The 19244-nt window shown below is 42.0% G+C and overlaps 1 protein-coding gene across 4 annotated transcripts in view; it reads left to right on the plus strand.

The window, feature by feature from the left end:
* GRB10 (growth factor receptor bound protein 10) overlaps positions 1-19244 on the plus strand; it is a 202891-nt gene that overhangs the window by 112491 nt on the left and 71156 nt on the right. For all 4 annotated transcript variants that reach the window (XM_006136362.3, XM_075921668.2, XM_006136363.5 and 1 more), the window contains 2 exons: positions 11884-12100; positions 12881-13022. In XM_006136362.3, the coding sequence (XP_006136424.3) occupies positions 11884-12100; positions 12881-13022 (359 nt within the window). The remainder of the gene's footprint in view (positions 1-11883; positions 12101-12880; positions 13023-19244) is intronic.

Consider the following 19244-nt stretch of genomic DNA (forward strand, 5'->3'; position numbering starts at 1 on the left):
CTAGGAGTTTGTGGTTTTGTCTTGGCAGATGATAACCAAACCTCCAAAATACGTGTGTTCAGTATCTCCTAGCTGGCTTGTGGCAATGCAGTCACCTATCTGAGCCTCAAACAATCATCGCTTAAGCTATTTGAGTTATCAGAAAATGCAGCATGCGTTATCACGAACAAATCAACCCTGCTCTCCGTTAAGGTCTGGTCTGTACCAGGGATGTAAGTGACTAGCTGACTATCCGATAAACAAAAGCTTATTGGACAGTTGATTAGTCCCTTGACTAGTCGCTCAGGGAGCAGGAGCCGGTGTTGGGGGGAGCTTGTTTAAAAACCAGTCCCCCACAGCATCGTTTCAGCGGGAGGCACGGGAGTAGTGGGGACTGGGCAAGAGCCAAGAGCCTCCTGGCTCGTGCCCAGTCCCAGATGCTGCGCTCTGATTTTTAAATGTATTAAGAGCCTAAAAATCAGAAGCGCAGCAGGGGGGACCCATTACGAGCCTGGACAGCTGATTCCTGGCTCATGCTGGATCTCCCCACTTCACTTCAGTCTTTTAAATGTTTTAAGAGCCGACAGACTCTTAATACTTTTAAAAGGCAGAGCTGCAGTGGGGTTAGCTCTCAGGCCGGGAGCTAACCCTGTTGTGGCTCCCCAGCTTATCGACTAGTCGATTATCTGATTAAACTAAATTTAACATCCCTAATCTATACTTAAAACTTACACTAGTCGAGTACAACTCTTGGCTACATAGCTGTGCATCTGTACAGGGAGTTTTGCCAGCAGCTGTGCTGACAGAAGAACGCTCCTGTCCACATAGTTTGTTTTGAGATGTGGTACTCCTACATCACTGGGGCAGAGAAAATACCTTCTGTTGGTGAATCTACCATTTATGCCAGCATAGGGTCTATAGTGTAGACCTAACCCCAGTATATTGACTCTCCGTTGGCTATTCCGTGAAGTTCAGGCTATCAGTTCTTATCTTCAAAGTGCTTAATGACCAGGACTAGGGATGTTAAATATAGGTTAATTGAACAGTCGAATTACCTCATAACTTTTTATCAATTAGTCGACTATTCTATAGTCCCTGGGCAGGTGGTGGCGACAGCCGGGGTATCAGAGGCAGCAGTGCACGGTGCCAGGCGGGAGCTGGCCCACAAGGGGAGCCAATTTAAAAACCAGATCCCCTTGTGGACTGGCTGCCTGTCGCCCTGTGCTGCTGCCTCCCTGTCTAAGAGGGAGGGTCGTGGATCCAGGGCTAGCCAGAACTGAGCCGGGCTGCTGGCCAGCCTGCTAACAAATTTACTGGCAAGAGTGGGGGGAGGGAAATGCGTGTAATCTATAGCATTAACCTATAAGCTTTTGCTTATCGGTTAATCAACTACACTATTACATCCCTTACCAGGAAATGGAAAACTCTGTGGAGCAAATTCCTACAGTATGTAAGAACTGCTTCAAATGGCAATGCTTTCTATTGCAAGCACAAGGTGTTCTTCGCTAATATAAACATACGGCTTCTCATAACACGTTTTCTTAGAGATGTGACAATGGAGCCAGATTAAGTCCTTCCACCATTTTCTATCTCACACCAGCTTCACAGCTTGGTTCAATTTTAAACTTTTCGTTCTATAAATTCTTCACTATGTCTGTAGTGCATCCTCTTGTATGTCTAGTTTCTTGCACTCCTGGTACGTATCATTATATATAGTATCCTTTCCAACTTATTTTGGATGCATGTCAAGAACAGTCTCATTTGTCTTTTTTGAATCTTCAATAACAAAGTTATTTCTTGCTCTCGCCTCTTTCTTTCTTTCTTTCTTTCTTTCTTTCTTTCTTTCTTTCTTTCTTTCTTTCTTTCTTTCTTTCTTTCTTTCTTTCTTTCTTTCTTTCTTTCTTTCGTGCAGTCATGAAACTCTCACTATTCCCCTGAGACAGGTTTTTTTTTTTGTAGTCAATAGCTTTCCTTTGTAGGTGTTATTTATACTTCATTATTCCAACCTGTACTGCAGTATCGACATGACAGTTGCCATTGTTTGTTTTTTCTGTGCTGACTTTCAATCACAATTTCCTGCTTTCCTGGTCTACTTTGCCTGTTATTTTTCTATAAACCCTCCATGGTCAATGCTGTGAGGTTAATATCTGCTTATACAAAGTTTCTTGTCCTCCCTTCATAAGATGAGTCTTCTCACTTCATTTCTCAGTACTACAGCTATTACTGTATTGGGTATCAAGTTGAACAAATTCTGTGGTTGCATATATTATTCCCCAACTTGGGAGTGAGGGAGAGGAGGGAAGAACCACATATGCTTAGGTGTTAGAACTAGGAGTTTGGGGGTGCTGCTGTACCCCATAGTTTAAAGTAGTTTAACTCCTATGCAGGGTTTACAGTTTGATTCAGTGGCTCTTAGCACCCCCACTATACACAGTATTCCTGTACCTGCACTAACGATGTTAGCTATTGGTTAATTGAATAATTGACTAACTGTGTGAATTCTTAGCAGTTAGTAGACTATTCAGTAGTCTCCGGGGCCGGCAGCAGTGCAATATGGCCCCACTCCCAGGGAGTCCCCTGCTATTCTGCACTGCTGCCTCTATTAATACAGAGGCAGTAGCATGGGGTGGCAGCAGTTCCTGTCTGCAGGGAGGTCCAAGCTCCCCGCGGACAGACACTGCTAGGAGAATGGGAGGGGTGGGGAAAGCTGCCCTGGAGCAGCCTCTGTCCATGGTGGCCATGGAGAGAGACTGCTCCGGCAGCACCCCCTGTACATGGCAGGTTGGGACTCTCTGCAGACAGGGGCTGTTGCCACGTAACAGCCTCTGTCCTCAGCAGTGCTGGCCATGGACAGAAGCTGCTGCTGGACCAGCCTCTGCCTGTGGTGGGCCAGGCTTGCTGCTGGCAGGGTCTGCTTTGTGGCAGCCTCCCCTACCCTCCCACCTCCCCTGCACTGGGAGGGGAGAAGCAGGCAGCACAACGGACCCAGTGCTGGGGGGAACCAGGTTTTAAGTTAGCTTCCCCCAGCTCCTGCTCCCCCCATCCTTGCTGCCTTTGATACAGTCAGCGAGCAGTGTGGGGGGGGGAATGTGAGTAGTCGACTAGATTAACTGATAAGCCTTCGCTATCCTGCACGTATGATACGCAGGTTCCTTCCTGTTGGAAGGCTCTTAAGGTATGTCTAGACTACATGGGTCTGTCGCCAGAGCCATGTAGATTAGTTTACTAGACATACCCAAATGAAGCGGCGATTTAAATAATCACCACTTCATTTAAATTAAAATGGCTGCCGCGCTGAGCCAATCAGCTGTTTGTCGGCTCAGCACGCTAGTCTGGACGCTCCGTGGTCGACATCAAAGGCATTTGTCGACCGCTCCGGTAAGCCTCATCCCACGATAATTATAATTATAATTATAATTTAATTATTTATAAAAAAATAATTATAATTATTCAGGCAGCTATTCCACACACAAACCTCTGCTGTTGCAGCTTCATTGCTCTGGTATCCAAGCTATGTGTACATGGCCTGCGGTCGCACTCTAATTTCAGAATAGATGTAACCAATATGATGGCACTGCTGCTCTCAAACAAACAGCTCCTCATACAGCTTGGTAGCCTCTTCAGCTTTTTTCACACTGGACAGTTAATTTAAATGTTGAGCTGATACTTCTGCTTGGATCCTTCTGACACTGAGTTCAACATAGCTTTAAGTTACCTGGACTGATAGTATTTTTAACAAAGTGCACTATTGTATACACATTAAATTTCATATTGCGCATGTGAAGTCATTTGCTTAATCAGGAGCGCCCTGTTGTTCAGCTACGGGTAACTCTTAATCTTGTTTTCCTAATCTGAAAGCTAAATGATCTTGATACAAACTAATACTTTTGTTGAGATTGTTAATAAAATTAGAGTCCTCTGGGACTCTGAGCCCAGCAGTTTCCACTAAACACACACCTGTCTCTCTGTTCTGCTTTATACTTGCTAAGCGGTAGTTATGCATCTTAATTCACCTAACGCATAGCTAGCATCTCAGTCTTGGTATCTTCTTCTTGAAGCCTCTGACATCCATCTGGTTCTACCCCTTATGCAGGGGATACCCCCATTGCCTGGGCCCCTGTGTAGAGTTCAGAGATTAAGTTCAGCAGCCTTGTAACCCTGCCTCTACTCCTTGTTACCTTGATGAGACAGACAAGCTGGAGTGGGCCCGTATTTGAGAAATGTGTTTGACGGGTAAGAAGCAAATCAGAAACTTGAGATGTACTTGGAAAGTGTAGATCAGTTTAGATAGAACTAAAGTGTTTAGCTTCATATGTAAGGATATGTAAACTGGCAAAAAAAGTAGAGGAGCGGTTTACTCCAGTATAGATTAGGGATCTAATAGTATAGTTGATTAACCGATAAGCAAAAGCTATAAACTACATGCATTTTCCATCCTCCCATTGCCAATACATTTTTTAGCAGGCTGGCCAGCAGCCCAGCTCAGTCCTGGCTTGTGCCGGTCTGGGATCTAACTCTGCTGAGGCTCTGCATTTAAAGTGTATTAGGAGCCAGATGGGCAGTTAACAGATGGAGATGGAATATTTATTGGAGAAGTTACTTTGGCTTGAAGTCCAATTTAAAGTTGGTGGTGGAATGTATGTGTTTCAGGAAGATCACCTTGTCACAGAGAGAACTTGAAATTTCATTGTTGTACATTTCTTGAAGTTTTGAGCCACTGAATATAGACCTTCCTCACTTAGTTATCTGAACTCCCAAAGGAATCCAAAAAGGGTACAAATTTGTCAGTGACTCGAGTCAACATGTAAGACCAGATTTAATGGAGTCAATAATAATAATAACAAAAAAACCCAACAACTCAATGGTGCCTTTCTGCATCAGATTGAGATATTAGGCGATAGATGTAATACTCAGATGAAATGTCAATACCCTGTGCTACTGATTTGGACCCAGAAAGGAGTGCATCCCATTGATTACAAATTTTTGGAATATCTTTAAGAAGTCGTTCGGTATTATCCTCCTCGACATCTAACGTGCATTTTGTGGGTTATTTTTAGCAGCTTAATCCACATGGACAATGTTAAAATGCATTCAAATTTGGATGTATACTTCTGAATTGACTTAAGTTCAGTGCAAGCCTGTGCTGTGAGAGTGAGAGATTCAAGCTCACTTAAAGCCTTTCTCACAGAGTCCAAATGCTGTGCAACTAGTTTAATGCCATCTATTCATGCTGACCATCTCGTCGTTGACATGCGGTGAAGAGGTGTCTTTTTTTATGAGAAATGATGTTATTGGCTTTAAACTCTTAACTGCTGCTTCACTCTGTTGCTTTCGCCATCTCTTACTTGCACCACTTTCAAATCTTCACTTCATTTTTATAAAGGGGTTCTTTTAAAACACAGTTACACACACTAAGTAATTCACTAAAGGCTATTGGTTATACAAAATTGTAATTGTATATACTTTGCAATTAATATTATATAATAATGGTTTGGGGATGTTATTTATTATGACCCTTATAGCCTTATTTCAAAGTCTTGAAATTTCGTCTACTAACATGTTTCAGTAATAAAATTCCTCTAAGTGGTGTGTTGTTATAAATCTGGACACAGGGTGATTTGCCAGATTAGATATAAAGTTTGTTCAACAACTAGAATTAAAAGTTTATTTTCACAAAAAATCCTTTAAAGTTGATACTAAAACTGGATGAAGAGGCAGCTTACAGCTGAACCTGCTATGGTTATTGTGTATGAAGACGCACACAAAAAACAAGGAATATGAAAATCTCCTATGCAGAGATAAACATCTATTTTGTAGGTTAAACTCAGACCAAGCAAAATCATTTTACAGAAACAGAATGAATTATGGCTTTCAAAACCTCTAAACTACGCAGAGACTGTAAACAGAGTTTCATAATGTAGAATCACTAATCACAGAAGCTACTCCAATCTCCAGTCACGCAGATAAAAACTTGGATGTGACTGAAAAAGGCTCGAGGCCCTATAATGGTTTAAATACATTTTTTTGCAGGGGTGGGTGTGTGTGTGTGTGTGTGTGTATACACACAGGGCTCGCTGATCCATGGCGAGCCCCACTCGCCAGCCGCACTGTCCAGTGATTTGCACATGTGCGAAGACTGTCCTAACCCAGCTCTTCTGGGTTGTAATCTACTCGCCATGGGCGAGTAGATTACATAGTTTGTTTGAGCCGTGTGTGTGTGTGTGTGTGTGTGTGTGTGTGTGTGTGTGTGTGATCTTTTGTTGTCACTGTTATAAATACAAAGTATAGAATGGAAATGACTTGGTAGAAAAATGTCAAAATTTGAGGCCCCTTTGTCTTCTGAGGTCTGGGTCAAATGGTCCTCCTGGCCCCCATTCTGATAGGGCCTGTGTAGAACCCTGATGGGCTGCATGCAGCTGTCAAGCCGCAAGTTGCCAACCACTGCGCTAAGTCTCTGCTTTTGTTTATGAAAATGTTAACCAGTATTTAATGTGCCCCAGGATATTTCTTTGTGGGTTTTTTGTTTGTTTTTGGCACATCATGAGGTGTGGGTGGCAGCATCCAAAACTAGTTCATCAGATGATATAAAGCCCTGAACATTGCTACAGTTTAATTAGATCTGTGGTTCATCTGAAACAGCATTGCTGAATTTCTGTTCAAGTCCTCATGATGTGCTGACCTGATGACTGCAACAGCATCTGTCTCCACTACTGCATTAAAATTGATTAGTGAAGTAGTATCAAAGGCAGAATGCTCACTGACAGTGGCTTGATGGGAACTTACAGATGTTTGTTTAAAAAATGAGGGTTTGGAGAGAGATCAGAAGCTGTCTGGGTAGGGAATATGATTTAACTGCCTAGTGCTAGGTAACATGTTGCTAGGGAATGTCTATTATGATAAGTGTTCTAGAACGGGAATTTAGAAGCTATGAAGTGTAAAAGACTCTCAGGGTTTATTGTCTTGCAAAGTGCCCATACTTAAACCAGTCAACAAAGAATGAATGAGCAAATATTGCATATTTACTGTAGGTTGCATAGTACTCTTAAGTTATATCTACACTGGAGAGGTTTGGCAAGGAAAGTACTATCGACATTCGTAAGTTACCAAAAAGAAAGACAAAACATCTCTACATTGCTAACAGTGCGGCCATGATATGTCAACAGAGGGTATGTACCCCTTTGACAAAAAGCAAAGCAATGTTGGTGTGCATCCCACAGTGCCTGGCATCACCTTCAGTTACTAAATGCTGTGGGAACCCGCAAAATACTGTTAGGCATTTGGGAACATAAAAAATGCCCCATCAGCCACCTCTTTCTTCTTACTTTAAAGACTAACAAGATGTCTTATTAGATGATGAGCTTTCGTGGGCCAGACCCACTTCCTCAGATCAAATAATGGAAGAAAATAGTCACAACCATATATACCAAAGGATACAATTTAAAATTTTTTTTTTTTAAATTGTATCCTTTGGTATATATGGTTGTGACTATTTTCTTTAAATTGTATCCTTTGGTATATATGGTTGTGACTATTTTCTTCCATTATTTGATCTGAGGAAGTGGGTCTGGCCCACGAAAGCTCATCATCTAATAAACCATCTTGTTAGTCTTTAAAGTGCTACATAGTCCTGTATTTTGTTTCAGCTACACCAGACTAACACGGCTACATCTCTATCACTCTTTTTTCTTGGCTCTCCTGGGGCTTCCGGCTTACTTTTGCACCACTTGAATGACAGTCCTTGCTGCAAACTCCAGCATCTGCTGTGAGAAATCATGAATCCCAGACTTTTTTCCCGTGTTGTGTTCAGTGTGCTTAGGACATGCATTGCGGAACTGCTTATGCACTTAATACCAGAGCAAGACGGCTCACATGCAGATGACAATATAAATGACAGGGACAACAGCAAAGTGGCATTGCATTGGGCTGTCACAGAGCAACTGTGCATAGTCAAGCATTGGTTTTAGGGTAGGGAAACTGGCCTTGAGTAGATCACATTGTCATGAGGGGTGTGGGATGAAGACCAATGGCTATGAACTTTCAGATATGGAAAGCAACCTTTCTGGGACTGTGCGCTGAGCTGGCACTTGAACAGAGTGGCACAAGGATGCCCAAACGAGCTGATCCCTTGGTAGAGAAGTGTGGTGCCAGCGCTTTGTGGAAGTGGGTGACTCCCAATTGCTACTGTTCAGTAACAAATCAATTTAAGTGGGGAAGTCTACTGTTGAGGCAGCACTTACGCACGTGTGCAAGGCACTAAATCACATTTTGTCATATAGGACTGTGACTCTGGGAAATATGGATCACATAGTGGCTAGCTTTGTAGAAATGGGCTTTCCAAACTGTGGCAGAGCAGTCGATGGCACACAATTCTCATTATAGCTCCACCTCACCTTACCACAGAGTACACCAGTCGGAAGGGGTGCTTCTCCATGGTGCTTCAGGTCCTTGTGGATCACTGTGGATTTCACAGACATAAATGTGGGGTGGTATGGAAAGGTACGTGATGCCTGCATCTTTAGGAACAGTGGCCCGTACAGAAAGCTGTAGGTGGGACTTTTTCTAGATCAGAAAATTACAGTGGAGGATGTGGAAATGCCCGAAGTGATCCTAAGTGACCTGACTAACCCCTTACAGCCCTGGCTCAGGAAGCCTTACACAGTAGTTCAACAACAGATTAAGCCGATGCCACGTGGTTGTTGAACGTACCTTTGTCAGATTGAAAGGGGGAGAGACTCTATGGGAGTGTTTCTATGGCAGGCTGGGCCTTTTGGAGAATCCTATCCCCAAGGTGGTGTCCGCATGCTGTTGCTTACATCATTTGTGAGAGAGTAAGGGTGAGGTATTTGCCCGTGGGTGGAACAATGAGATATGGTACTTGGATGCAGTTTGAACAGCTGGGGACACTCATGCTATGAGAGGAGCCCATAGGTTAGCCATCAATTTCAGGAGACTCTGAGGAACCTCTTTGATGTTGAGGGGCACTGACATTTCTCTGTGTTGAGGTTGCTTCCCTGCCTCACCCCACTGCTCATCCTGAGCAAGGCATTCCCATGAAACCAAGGGATAGTATAGGCTGCCACAGGGGCAATTGGTGTGGATTGTGTCTTACAAAATAAACTCATTGAAACCTGCACCATGTTTGTTTTTAGTGATCCCTTTCAATCAGGATGCTTGGTGGTAAGGGTTATCGGAAAACCTCACAATGGTGTTAACATCCAGCTGCTGTGACGGGGAGTAGGAATGGAAAAAGGCATCTACAAATGTAATTATACAACTGCTAAAAATCCTTGCGGTTACACATGCTGCGAGCTTTACAGTGTAACTCTTAAATAAGCTTTATACTGCAAAGCCTGCAGCAAAGCCTCCCGGGAGTGGGGCTGGCAAGGGATGCTGGCCCTGCTCCTGAGGAGGAGGCTTCACTGCTGCCGTGAAGCTGCCCTTTCTTTCCCTGCTGCACTAGAGCAACTTACTGCCCTGCGTGGATGCTGCCTGCACTCCTCCCCCTGTCTGCACAGCAACTTACCCTGCATCTCTTCCCTTGCTTCATTCACCATGTATAGCTGCTGAGAACCCTCATAAACCTTGGGACTTGAGAACAATTGCTCATTGCCTGGGGCACAGGTGGTCATCACATTGAGCCCCACCTCCATGTCCTCTTCCACCTCTTCATCAATAATGTCTGCCTCTGGGTGAGCTCCTGTTTCTGACTTTGTGCTATGGGAATTTTCCACAGTATCCTTGGGCGTGGCTGTGGATGTCCACCCAGGATAGCGTCCAGTTCTTTATAAAAACAGCACCAGACCAGCTGTTTGCTTTCTCAACTTCTAGTATGCCTGCCAATGCGTCCTTATCTTGGCTCTGCATTGTAGGGTCTCTCGCTCATACCCCTCTACGCAAAGGCCTCGAGAAGTCTGACCTTATGTATCCCAGTTCCTATGAGTCACTTGGAGCTGTGATTGCACCAGTTGTTCACCCCACACATGAATATGATCCAAAAGCTTTGGAGTGCTTCAAGAAGGAGAGAGTCTTGAGAAATAGTTCCCCTGTTTCTCTGAGAAGATGCCATGAGGACCACTACACAATGAGCCAGCCAGACACCAGGAAATAGATTTTAAAGTTCCTGGGGTGTGCAAGTGGGACAGTTTTACCCACATAAAACTCTAGCAGCATCCACCATTATCCATTCCTTGATCTCAGGTGTAACCTTTTCAGTATAGGCCCCCACCCTCACCTGATTCTGGGGCTCAGGCATAACCTTATACTCTGTAGGGTTGTTGGGCCTTTACCAGTGAAAGAGCCTTACACAGTAATAGCCTACATAATCTCTTAAGAATAATAAAAAACAGAACAAGCACTAAGCATACAATGCTCACCACTTTCAATAAGACAGATGAACATGTATCTTGATGGCCAGGCTGGATCAGGTCCATCTGGAGAACTCTAGTTTCTTGTCATTGGCACAAGGTTGATGTCTAGCAGCTCTGATCTTGTAGCTGTATTCGAAAGAACTTCCTTTTGGGACCCAGTTTACATAGTGAAACTTGAGTCTTGCTGAGCTGTGTGTTACCCAATTATTTTACTGAAATTTTACTAACCAATCCTAACAGAATTACCTATCCAATCATATCCCATCACCTCCCTTGATTTACATTTAACAAAATTAATTATACAGCAGACAGAAACAATTAAAAACTAGACAGCAAGCATATAGACAAACAATAGGTAACTAAGGACCATGATCATAGAATGATTCAGAGGAGTAGCCGTGTTAGTAATCATTGAATGAGGATTCCACAACTCCAACTATTGATAAGGAGTTTCTTGCTAGACAAAATGCTATTAAACCAAGTTTTCCTTACCCATCTTGAGATCTGTTTCTTTCATGGGTGACAATGGGTGCCCTTAGGACAGGGTGGTCTTAACATCCTGGTATTACACTATTTTAATGCAATTCAGATGGAATGTGAGTATGTGGCTCCCTGCTTTACAACTAATGGCGGCTGCTCTTTTTTAGTCTGACTGCAGAGGAAGGCCTTAGGCCTTCCAGTGTGGCTACAGAAAAAGGCCATGTTTTTACAGTGGGGTGCATCTGTTTACATGGGTGCAGAGCAGCGGAGTTCGAAGCACTGGCCAAAGCGGCTAATTGTGCACTGTGGGAAACATGACGGAGTTTGATAAACTCCGCAAAAAACCTACTGTAGTATAATAATTACTCATTTAACACGTTTTCACAAAAGCATGATTTTTTTTTTAAAGGGAATGTTTTTCAAATAACATGTCTGTCCCCGAAATAACATGAAAATAATCAAGTAGTGGACTACTTCGCACGGCAGTATAAGTTGGTGAAAACAGTGGTAATACGCACGAGCGGATGAATTCACGTGGTCACAGTGCTCCTCCGCTCACTCACGTGTTTATCTTTGTGTTTTAAAAAACCGCGGCGACTTGTGTTGCTAGATATCTTGCATTGCTAGATATATAATGTTGACACTGAGGACCCAACATCAACAAAAAATTAAATTTGCCACCACCACCTGAAATGCAATCCCCACCTTTTCCATTATTTTTGATGGGAAAATTGACTCTGCGTAGCACGTTTTTGCTTAGCACAAACATTTTCAGAAACACATCTATAGTGTAAAAGGAGGAATTTACTGATTGTTGTCAGTAAAGGGAGGGGGAGAAACAAAAGTCCCTCACAGTTGTTAGTGTGGTTTTTTTTTTCATTGTGATCTCTGACTCTGCAAAATGTTTCTATAACGAAAAGCTAGACTGTGAAGAGGGACGTTAATATGAAAAGATCTGGTCTCCTATTAGTAAAGCTCTGTAAATTGTCTTTATCGTTCTAAATATCTTTATTACTTCTAGCCTTCAAATTTGTTATACCATCATTGTTTTTTTCAGATGATGATGTGGACCTAGAAGCTTTGGTAAATGATATGAATTCCTCATTTGAAAGTTTGTACTCGGCATGCGGTATGCAGTCTGAAACCACTCCCCTCCTTCAAAATGGCCAGCTTAATCGCAGCCAACTGCCAACCTCAGGAACAAGTTCTCTGCAGCCCATGTCTCCAAGGCAGAAGGTGCAGCGGTCTCAGCCAGTGCGCATTATGGCAGTCAGGTATGAAAAGAGGACAAGACTGAGGGACTCCTATGTTTATCTAGGGCTGACTGATGGAACCCAGATCATCTCACGGCTGATCTCTGGCCCCTCCTTATTGGTACTGTGTGGGGATGCATTTAATTTTTCTTCTGGTTTTTAAGAGGAAGGTGGATGACAAGCTAAGACAGAACATACAATCTGGTATATTCTCTGTGTTACTTGGAGATCATGTCTTTAGTATGAGCTTTTTCAAACGACCTTCTGTGTTTGGGTTTAGTTAACATTCTTCAGCCAGATGTGCTTTTATGCACAACATCTGAGAGGACCACAAATGTTCTCAAACCAGAGAGTCCCAGTGGCTGGGAGTCAGGCAGCAGGAGGTCTTGTGGCTGGGGCATTTGAACAAGCATACTTGTATATAGTTCTGACATTTAGAAAATAAACTAACAGTCTACAATTTAGCCCTTGGTATCTATGATATAGGTCTGATTTTTCTCGATAAAATGTGCATTTAATTTGTGTGCAGAATTTACCTTAGTAATGCACACAAATAATTACATTAGATGCAGCAAAACAAGCTTGAATGCATGACTAACTTTCCACATACATTAGCTGATTTATGCATTCAGTCACGTAATTATGTGCATCTTCTTATGGGAAAAAATACCTTTTATTGTGTAGCAGTACAAGAATTCTTTGTTTCCCCTTTCCTAAACAGTGTATGATATCAATATGCTGAATGGGTTAGTCAGGAGAGTTAATTTCTGCTTTCAATAGTCATTTTTTATGTGTTTGTAGACGTCTCCAAGAAGAAGAACAGCAGTTTAGAACATCCTCTTTGCCAGCCATACCAAATCCATTTCCAGAGCTTTGCAGTCCTACAAGCTCTCCAGTACTGGCTCCTGGATCTTTACCTCAGAGTCAACCTGCTAGTAAGCATGTGAGTATTAAGCAGATGTACTTTTCTATCTCAAATTATTTTGATTATTTCACTTTAAAGGTAGAAGGGAAACCTCAAGATATCTAGAAATATTTATATATCTTGTCCTTGTGCAGAGTAACAGTGGCAAGAGAATACTAGTTACAACCAGACTTCAAAGCTGTAAGAGGTTTTTAAGTATCAAGATATCAGAAGCTCTCTTGCAGTTAATGAAAAGTTTGGAGTGAATGAAGCAATAATGTTTAATATCCTCTTCTGAATTTCATTATGGTATGCAATGTTTCATTTAATTCAGAAGTCTGGATAATTTGCTGGATAAGAGCAGTAATTGGGTATATTATACTGCATACTCTAAGTGCCACAATAATGCTTAGCAGCCTGTTGCTGATTAAAAATTCAAAGAGTTTATAAATAGCTGCCTATTTGCTTTTAAAGATATGTGCAATCTTTACTGGTTTTAATGTACTTCATAAAATTGCACAAAAAGCAAAGTAATCTTAGATCTTATAACTGAGAGCAGGAGGATGGAACTTGGGCGCAGAATTAACTGATGGAAAAATGGCTTGCGTGGGTCTTTACGCTGAGAGTTTTTCAGTGACTGTCATATTGGGGCGCTCCTGCTGGAAGAAGGTGTCATGGAAATGTTTTTTCTTCCTTTTCTCTCTACCCACTAAAGCAGGGGTAGGCAATAATTTTGATGGGGGATCACTCCAAGATTTTGGAAAGAGGACAAGGGCTGTACTCATCCATTATATTAATGGCTTTGGGCAGTGGTCTGGGGGGCAGGGTCTGGGAGGGGGTATGGGTGCAAGAGGGGGGCAGAGGGCTTGGCTTTGAGGGGTAAAGGGGCAAGAGCAGGGACACAGAGGGTTGGGGGGGGGGGGGAGGGACTGGGATGTCAGAGGCAGGCTCTGGCTGGGAGACTTACCGGGATGACTCCTGGCCAGCAGCCCAGCAGGGTTTTCAAGTACTCTCCCTGAATTGGCTGTGTAGGCGCTTGCATTATTTCAAAATAACCATACTTACCTCGAAATAACGGTGCAGTGTAGATGCACCCCAAGCCTTCAGAGTCTTTGGCTGTGATGAGACAATAAAAGTAACATTTGAGATGAAGTCTTCCCGGAATAGGTATTGAAGCCATCCAATTGCTTATTGTGGATCAAATGCTATGGTGATATCTTTAAGTCTTTTTCTCTTGTAATGTAAAACCAGTCATGCATCGCCAAGACCTTCCTTTTTCAGATGATTTCCTTTTTCAGTTCTCAGCCTGTGACCATAGAAAGGTGTGGAGAGAATGGTCATACAAATTGACTACAGGGTCCCAGTATTGGGAGGCACAGAACTCCCTTGCCTTCCATTACTCTGAGTGATAGCCACTGTCTAAACCAGGGGTTATCAACCTTTTTTCTTTCTGAGCTCCCACATTTGCCCAACATGCCATTAAAAACTACACAACCCAGCTATGCCACAACTGTTTCCCTGCTTGTAAAAGCCAGGGCCAGTATTATTAGCAAGTAGGAAGTATGGCAGTTGCCTGGGCCCTATGAAGCTAAGTGGCTTTGGGTTAGGCTTTAGCCCCAGGTGGCAGAGCTTGGAGTCCCAGATTTCAGCCTCATGCTTCAGCTTTCTTCCCTGGGTCCCAGCAAGTCTAGTGTTAGCCTTGCTTGGCAGCCTCCCTGAAATCTGCTTTTATTGTTTAAAAATATTCAGTGTTTCAGATTCAGATGCCTTTTAAAGAAGCACCCACTTTAAAAACTTATTTCTATATGAAAATGTTTTCTCTCACACTCACACTCACACGTTTTACTGTAACTGGGACATAATATAGATGTAAATTATGTGCTTGACAGCTCTGAAGTGTACCGTCAGTTTCTGTACTTTTTTCCTGTCTGGTTGGCACTGACTGAATCAGGATGTGTTTCAGAACATCACTTACACACTGTGCTAGGGGACTTCTTGTACATTCTGTGCCCAGGTCCAGAGTGGGGCTTTGTTGTGGAATTTTCAGGTGGTCAAAATAAATCGAAATAACATGGCTTATGGAACAGCCTTCTTTTAATCATTTGTTTTTTATGTTATGAAATGTTCCACACACTTCTCACTTCTGATATTTTTCACTGCCTTACAACTGAAGTGTTAAGAAACTTGAGGCTGTTCCTATTTCAGTTTCACTCTTGCAATACGTATTGTCAATTCTCTTGAGAAGGATCTTGACTGATGAATAACTATATCCATTTTCATCTGGAAAATATAAGGCTATACTGTATAATGATGGGCTTGTTTGCAAAAGTAATATGTGTATATAAATAAATGAAGCACTCATTAGATGGTTTCCTGAAAAGTGCAGCTTCAGAATTAATCTGTCTGGGATGTAAAAATGGAAGTTTAAATTCGCTAGAATTTCAACAATGGAGACATCTTATATATAGTCTCTTGCTATGCAAACTGTTCTTTAGACTACTTGTGCATTGATTTTGAAGGAAAGCATGGAGGTAGCCTGAATTAATAGAGAAAATGTCATCTAATGGCAGAAGATCAGTCTCTAATGTGAATCTATACAACAAATAAATGATGAAAGCCTTCCCACATCATGTTACTTTCACAGTGGTGGCATGGCACTGAGACCTCATGCGGGCAATCTGGAATGCTAACAGTGGATCTAATGTACTGGGTATCTTTTATTTTTGTTTTTTTTAAGGCAAAGTCAGACAGGAGTAGTAATAGTATGGTCAAACACTTGACCAAACACTTGATTCAGTGTGTCTAGGAAGGTCATTAGACAAATGTGCTTTTGCAGCAATGTTCTCTTAATTTTTTTCCCCCCATCTCTGTGTGGAATAAATTTTGTTTTGTGCACCAGTGGATGTGCACCACCAGTAGAAACACATGCTGCCATCTGTGGGCAGCTATGATTGTTCTGCTAATCAGCTGGACAACACCTGAATCTGTTGGGTGGCCACCACTGTGCGTAGTTTATATAGAACACTGGTTTGCAATAGTGATATAATGCTGGATTGCAGTACTATAGACAGAAGCAGACTGATTGGGGAAAGTTCAACATGAGACACTGAATGGCATAGGGACTGCTGTAGTAAACCTTTTAGTTAGAGAATAACCCAAATAAGGAATATTCTGGGGGTGTTGAAAACTGACTCTGCACACTTAACAGAAGCTGAGTAGGACTCAGAATTGACTCAGGAAGTGCTGCAGGAAAAAATAGTTACACATTGATGTTACATCACAAAATTGTTATATGGTAAACAAAACACCTAACATGTCTGGCACTGGAAGGCATTAGGAATCTTTATGGTTACTTTCCAGAATAGCTGCTGAATCTCTTAAACATGATCTCAAAATTATGGCACCCAAAGCACAAGGAAACTATTGAGTCAAGAGCCATACTATTTTGGGAATGTTGACAAACTTGAAGAATCACCTAAACAATACTACTCTAGTATTATTGATTTTTTTTCTCCATATACTTCTTTTTCTCTAAAAGCATTGCTCTCCCCCTGCCGCCTTTTTTATGGTGTGATCAATACCAGAGAGAAACTAAGTCTGTAAGACTTAGAATTTAAGTCTGTAAATATTTTAAGATCTCTCATTTCTTTTGAAGAGATCAGTAATGGGATACCAAAAATCTTTGATTTTTTTTTTTCCCTCTGAGGGAGATAACATTTGCAGGATAAGAAAAAGGAGAGGTGGAGCTTTTTTAAACATCATTTAACAGGATACATATGTTTATGTAAGGAAAACTATAACCAGAAGATAAACCAAACTTTTGTCTAAAAAATGACTAAAAACATCAGACCACTAGATTACCACTAATGGAAGTCCATCTTTATGTTGCTGGAATAAACCAAAAACTTATTGGTAACTCAAGCTATAATTTCTCATTGTGTACAAATATTTTGGAAGATGCATGCAATAATTACACGTAGATCACTGCAATGCCACAGGATATTAGTCGAAAGCATCTTGTGTGATTCAGTGAAGCTTTCATCTGTGAAAATAGGGCAAACTTCTCACATCCCACTCTATACGGACAAGACAACCTTCCAAGTAGCAGTTTGATGTACCAGAGTTATTTACTCTTTTCTAGAAAATTAATCTGTTAAACGACTACAAATTAATGCAACCCTTAGTCCAGCTTTAGTTGTCCTTCAAAAGAACATCTGTAAATAGATGTTTTAGTTATTAGTTTAATAATGTATCTTACAAAGGTTTCTACTATCAGTGTGGCTAATTTTGCCCCTAGAAAGTTATTACTGTAGAAGCAAAAGCTGCATGTGAGCACACCGGCAGTGATATGACGTGTTGGGACAGAGGTACTTAAAGGACCGTCTCCTCCTGTATGAACCTGCCCAGGGATTAAGATCAGCTGGGGAGGCTGTGCTCAATGTTCCTCCACTTATGTATATACGGCTGATACCTACGGGGAGCAGGGCCTTCTCAGCTTTTGCTCCCAGGCTGTGGAACTCCCTCCCTCGGTATTGTTTCAGTGCCAGGCAAAAGCCACGCTTTTTATCCGTGCTTTTATTGGTGCTTGAGTTTGAGTGTGTGATGCCCCTCCTCTCAGTGTCTTAGTAAGTTTTATGCCCCCTCCGTAAGCTGCCTTGAATATTTTAAATAGAGCAGCAGGGTAAAAATATGTTAAATAAATAAATAGGCAAAATATCAAGCATTGACCAGAGTTTAAATCTGCTTTTGTTTCAACCTCTGCCTTTGGCCCCAATCCTGCAATTGGCGTCATGTAGACAGCTGCTTGTGCTCTTGCCAGACCACATTAACCTCCGAGGTCCCCAGGGCCCACTCTCAGAGAATGGGCCTGTGTTAGTGGTTGCACCTAACATCTCTTGGCTTTTCTGGTACTTTGTTTTGATCCTTTGATGCAGCCTTGCAATTGTGTGTTGTTCCCCCCCCCCAAAAAAAGGTACCAGACATGAAATTCTTGAGGAAGATAAATCAATGTACATACATCATTAGTTTATTTACTTCTGGGTCACTTGAGATTTTTATTTCTTTTTTTCAGGTAGTTGCAGTGGTTATATGGAAAATATTGGGGAAATCAAACCTTCCCTGTGGGACTGAATGGTCAAAGTAGATTTAAAACATTGTCTCCCCTTCAGTCGTGTCCCTTTTTATGTAGAGAAAGCAGAAATTGTAAAGAAATTATGGCTTCCCAATGTTTAATTGATTTGCTAGGTTTGGTGTACAACTGTTTGTTTATAGGAAGTCACTCATAATAACAGTCATACTGGATCAGACAAACTGTCCCTCTAGCCCAGTATCCTGTCTTCTGATAATGGCTGGAGTCAGATGCTTCTGAAGGAAAGAACAGAACAAGGCAATTATCAGATGATCCATTCCCTATCATTTGGTGCCAGCTTCTGGAAGACGGAGACTTAAGGAGCTGTGAGGTTGCATGGCTGATCACCTTGGTCCTTTGCTTGGCTCTATCTGCTATTAACTTACGTTTGTTTTACATCCCAGTATATTTTTGATCTTTACAACGTGCCATGGCAGTAAGTTCTACAAGTTGGCTATGTGTTATATAAAATACTTGCTTTTATTTATTTTAAACCTTCTGCCTATTAATTTATTTGGGTGACGTTAGGTCCTTGTGTTTATAGGAAGGTGTAAATAACACTACCTTATTCGCTTTGTCCACACTATATTACAGATCTGTTTATATCCTCCCTTAATCATCTTTTCCAAGCTGAAAAGTCCTAGTCTTTTTAAACTCTTCCCTCATAATCCCTCCCCAGTGTTGTTAGCTGTAGAATCTGCCCAACAGCAGCGGGGTTGTATGCTGTCTCCTTGGAGTGCTAACTTTTGTGTCAGGTCCCAGTACTAAAATTGAGGAGGGGCAAAGATATTCCAATATATTCAGAACAGAAAATTTAGCCCTTTATCTTTCCTATATTGGCAGTTTCAGAAAGTCCTTCAGAGAGCCAATCACAAAATTCTGGAAATATTTAATGAATATTTCTAGATGTTCCGTTTCACAACAAAAAAAAAAACACCTTATGACACTATGTTGGCCTTGCTTGCAGGAGCCCTTGGGCTGTTATGAAGCAGCACTTCTTCAGTGCCAGATGTTTGGGGAGTGTGCATTGGAGTGCTGCATAATAACCAGTGTCAGTGCGTGCAAGACACAGCTTCCCTGGCAAAGTTGGATTAGGAGCATGTATGACAGCAGGGTCAATGGGACCTAAAAAC

The sequence above is a fragment of the Pelodiscus sinensis genome, chromosome 2, assembly GCF_052426305.1.
Source record: "Pelodiscus sinensis isolate ZL-2025 chromosome 2, ASM5242630v1, whole genome shotgun sequence".
Classification (NCBI taxonomy): Eukaryota; Metazoa; Chordata; order Testudines; family Trionychidae; genus Pelodiscus; species Pelodiscus sinensis.